Source organism: Alosa sapidissima, chromosome 8 (genome assembly GCF_018492685.1).
Source record: "Alosa sapidissima isolate fAloSap1 chromosome 8, fAloSap1.pri, whole genome shotgun sequence".
Lineage (NCBI taxonomy): Eukaryota > Metazoa > Chordata > Actinopteri > Clupeiformes > Clupeidae > Alosa > Alosa sapidissima.
In genome coordinates this window covers 30912247-30917246 of record NC_055964.1, presented here as the reverse complement: position 1 = coordinate 30917246, position 5000 = coordinate 30912247, and the positions used below count along the sequence as shown (strand labels likewise).

Below are 5000 nucleotides of genomic sequence, written 5' to 3'. Positions count from 1 at the left end.
AACATGGAGAACGTGGAGAACATGGAGAACGTGATGGTCAACGGCACGAGGACAGGAAGGCTGAAGGGGGAGGGGCTAAACGCAGAGGAGGAGGAGCCAGCTGTGTCCGTGGGCGTGACTGCGGGGCAGATGGGGAACGTTCTGCAGGAGGCAACGGAGGAGAAGGCCAACGCCCGCGGCGGCAGGACGGTCGCGCACGGAGGGGATGTCTATCCGAATAGAACCACGGATGCGATGGACAGCGTCACCAACAGAGTGACCTCTCCTGAGGACGAGAGCCGTGAGGCCCTGAAACCCACAGATGCTGGACTGAATCCAAACGACGTGCACGCACACGCTGTTAACGGCGCCCTCGCCGACGCTCCCACCCCAGAGCCCCAGGGGGCGACAGAGAGCCAGGAAGCACCCTCTGCCCCCTCCCTCCGCACGCACGCCGCCCTCAGGACTATGAGCAATGGCGGAGCGGGAGCAGGACCGGCCGAACAGCCGGACAGGCCGGACCAGCCGCCGCCACCGCCAGAGTCGCTGGACAAGAGGCTCTCCCTGCTGGAGAGCTCCACAGAGACGCTCACCGAGGAGGGGACCAATCCCGCGCCCCGCCCAGACTCCCTGGCCCCCGCGAGAGCGGACGGCCCCGAGCCCGACGCCAACCCGGAGCTGGGCCCCTCCCAGCGTCCTGCTCTCAGTGCCTTGGCCCCCGTGCCGCCCGCCCAGGACGACTCTCGGCCCCCCCACCCCCCCTGCAACGGCGGCGAGAGCTGGGAGCCCGAGCCGGGCACCCCTCAGTGGGCGCGGAGCAACGGCGAGCGCGCCCCCCCCCCTCAGCCGCCAGCTCTCGGCCGCCAGCTGCGGCTCCCTGACGCTCCAGTACGCCTCCGCCGTCGCCGCGGCAACGCCGCCGCCCGCGTGCCCCTACCTCCCACAGCAGCACCGCGCCAGCTGCTCCCAGCACCACCACCGTTGCTGCCCGCACGGCATCATGGGAAGGCCCGCGACCGCCACGGCCACGACGGTCGCCAGCCCCTCGGAGGCGGGTCCGAGCCAGCGCAGCCACCTGGACGAGGACGGGCTGGCGCTGCACACGGACGTGGTCCAGCAGCGTCTGCGGCAGATCGAGGCCGGGCACCAGGCCGAGGTGGAGACGCTGAAGCGGCAGGTGCAGGAGCTCTGGAGCCGCCTGGAGAGCCAGCAGGCCGCGGGGGGGCTACGCCTGAACGGAGACCTGGGGGACGAACTGGTACGGGACACGCGCACACACCAGCACACACCAACACACACACACACACACACACACCAGCACACACACACACACACCAGCACACACCAGCACACACACACTAGCACACACCAGCACACACACACTGGCCTCAACGGAGACCTGGGGGACGAACTGGTACGGGACACGCACACACACACACACACTAGCACACACCAGCACACACACACACTGGCCTCAACAGAGACGTGGGGGACGAACTGGTACGGGACACACACACACACACACACACCAGCATACGCACACACACACACTGGCCTCAACGGAGACGTGGCGGACGAACTGGTACGACACACACACACACACACACCAGCACACACCAGCATATGCACACACACACACCAGCATACGCACACACACACACTGGCCTCAACGGAGACGTGGGGGACGAACTGGTACGGGACACACACACACACACACCAGCACACACACACACCAGCACACACCAGCATACGCACACACACACACACACACACACGCACACACACACACACACACACACACACACACCAGCACACACACACACCAGCATACGCAAGCATACGCACACACACACCAGCACACACACACACCAGCACACACCAGCATACGCACACACACACACACTGGCCTCAACGGAGACGTGGGGGACGAACTGGTACGGAACACACACACACACACACCAGCATACGCACACCAGCACACACACACACCAGCACACACACACACACCAACACACACACACTGGCCTCAACGGAGACCTGGGGGACGAACTGGTACGGGACACACACACACACCAGCACACACCAGCATACGCACACACACACACCAACACACACACACTGGCCCATACCTAATAACCAACAGTGATCTTTTTGTCATGGAAGACTAACCAGTACAGGCATATAAAGACCCAAAAACAACAACCCACACATACTAGCACACTTAACACTTAGCCTCTGACTAGTCCTGCACTGACCACAACCACTGGTCTCATCTGTGAGAGACTAATGGGATATGGGTGAGACGCTTAATGAATACCCAAACATATTTCAATTTCAAATTAAATTTACTTATAGAGTACGTTACACATGTCTGATGGCGCTTTACAGAGTGTTGAAACAGTGTGTGTGTGTGTGTGTTTCTGTCTGGCTAGCTGGTGTAGACATCCTCATCACCTACTTTCTGTTTCTCTCAGACCTCAATAGCGGACTCCGACTTCAATCAGGACCCAAACTGCCTGTCGCGCTGCAGCACAGAGTTCTTCTCAGAAGCCAGCTGGGAGCAGGTGGACAAGCAGGACACTGAGGTTGGACTACACAAACACACGCGCTCAACCACACACACACGCACACACTCACCCATGTATGCACGCACGCACACACACACACACACAAACACACACACACACACACACTAGAGATGCACCGATATGGAATTTTAGGGCCGATAACGATAACCGATATTTATTGGTTTGTTGTGGCCGATACCGATACGATAACCGATAATATTACTCTTGAAAACAATTTGGGGAAAGCATTTAATAAGCATAATTTTATTGCAGTAATTGTACCTACCACCAAATGATGGACAGAACTCATAATAGTCCTCAATAGTACAGCAGTCAACATAACAGTAGCCTAGCCCTACAGTATGTGTGGCTCCTTTAAGTGCACCTGACGTCAGTGAATTGCGAGTGAGTGGCTAGAGAGTTTGAATCGTTTTCATTTAGGACTAAACGCTCATAAACGGCTCAGCTGGGAATAAGCTACAGTATAGCGACCAAATCAGAGTTTGTGAGGGAAACTTAGTTTTAGTTTCAACTGCGGGTAACTGAATAAAGCTGCAACTCCTCAGACTGTATCTTATGTCCGTCTACTCTGTTGCGCACAACCTGCTGCAGCAGAAATGAAAGGCGTTAGCCCCGAAGGTTTTAATAACTTATTATGACGACCTGTCTGGAACTGAAGCACGAATGGTTAGCATATTTCTAGGTAATAATACAAAACCCAAGCTAAAGTAATGCAAATATAATACTAAAACACAACTTAGAACTAGGCCTACTTATGTACTCATCCCACTAAAGAGTTTGTTTATTTCTTTCCCCGACCAGCGCGGTAAAGTGCAAACACACCAGCACAAGACGGCTCTAGATAGGGCTGAGCTCCGCTCTGGTAAGGTTAAATGGTGGATCATTCACGAGAGGATTTTGAGATGCACAGATTCCCAAATGAACACATATCCACAGATTTTGTTAGAGTGGTGAAATACATTCACACCGCTGACATTATATTGAGGAAAAAGTATAGCCAACCAAGCTCAAGTAGGCTAGTTCAGTGTAGCCAGACGGACCTTACTTAGGCCTAAATTAGGAAAATATCGGCGCAAATTATCGGCCAGAATTCTGTTATCGGACCGATAATAATATTTTAATTTTTTCACTTATCGGCTAATAATATATCAGCCGCCGATACATCGTGCATCCCTAACGAACACACACATATTGAAGTGGAAACACATACATATATTGAAGTGGGACCCCACACACACACACACACACACACAAACTGAGATGTCGGAGTGCATTGATGTACATACACAGGGACACACACACAAACCCGTGTGCACACCATCAGCCACAGTAGGCTGATGAAGCTCTCCTAGATGTTGCTAATGTGTGTTGTGTGTGTGTGCTGCAGGTAACGCGGTGGTACCCTGACCACTTGGCGGCTCAGTGCTACGGCTGCGAGAGCAGGTTCTGGTTGGCCACCAGGAGACACCACTGCAGGTACACACACACACACACACACACACACACACACACACACACACACAGAGATACATGGGGAAAGCATGGAACTGGAGTAGGTTTTAACATTGGGCCATGCCCACTCTGTTAGTGCTGGAGAAGCCCACTGCAGGTACTCGCGCACACACACACACACACACACACACACACACACACACACACACACACACACACACACACACACACACACACATATTGGCCCGTGCCCAGTCTGTTAGTGCTGGAGAAGCCCACTGCAGGTACACACACACACACACACACACACACACACACACACACACACACACACACACACATATTGGCCCGTGCCCAGTCTGTTAGTGCTGGAGAAACCCACTGCAGGTACACACACACACACACACACACACACACACACACACACACACACACACACACACACACACACACACACACACACACACACACACACACACACACTGGCTTCCACTGGAGCTCCTCTGCTGTTCTCTATGTGTAAGTGTTTGCTGGAGCGCAGCCAAGGGTTTAACTGTGTACAGCGGTCAAAACCATACACTTCTCCTTACTTAAGGATTAACTATTAGCAGCGGTCATCTGGGTTGTTCCTGGGTCATTGCTGTAGAACGCCACACTTCCTCATACGGATGGATTGACTGCTGCAGTCAGGTCAGCTGTTTTGAACAGTTCATTTCTACAGAACCCCACACTTCCCTATACTTAGACTGCCTAATGAAGACTGTCTGCAGCGCTCGTGGCTGACCCCCAGTTTACAGGATGTCGCTGTGACCCTTTCTTCAGAACTGCGCTGATATACATACATACATACATACATACATACATACATACATACATACATACACACATTACAGTACTTACAGTTACTTACTTACAGTTATTCATTTAGCAGACACTTTTATCCAAAGCCACTTACATACAGTCATAATGATAGTCAAGTTT

General features: G+C 53.6%; 2 protein-coding genes across 3 annotated transcripts in view; both read left to right on the top strand.

The window, feature by feature from the left end:
• Positions 1–5000, top strand: part of LOC121714956 (tripartite motif-containing protein 16-like) — a 964796-nt gene that overhangs the window by 181212 nt on the left and 778584 nt on the right. The window lies entirely within an intron of this gene.
• The window catches only part of mtmr3 (myotubularin related protein 3), a 37404-nt gene that overhangs the window by 27405 nt on the left and 4999 nt on the right, over positions 1–5000 (top strand). The window contains 4 exon segments of the mRNA XM_042100166.1: positions 1–816; positions 818–1237; positions 2454–2564; positions 3955–4043. The exon segment at positions 1–816 is cut by the window's left edge and continues 244 nt beyond it. Coding sequence (XP_041956100.1) covers positions 1–816; positions 818–1237; positions 2454–2564; positions 3955–4043 — 1436 coding nt within the window.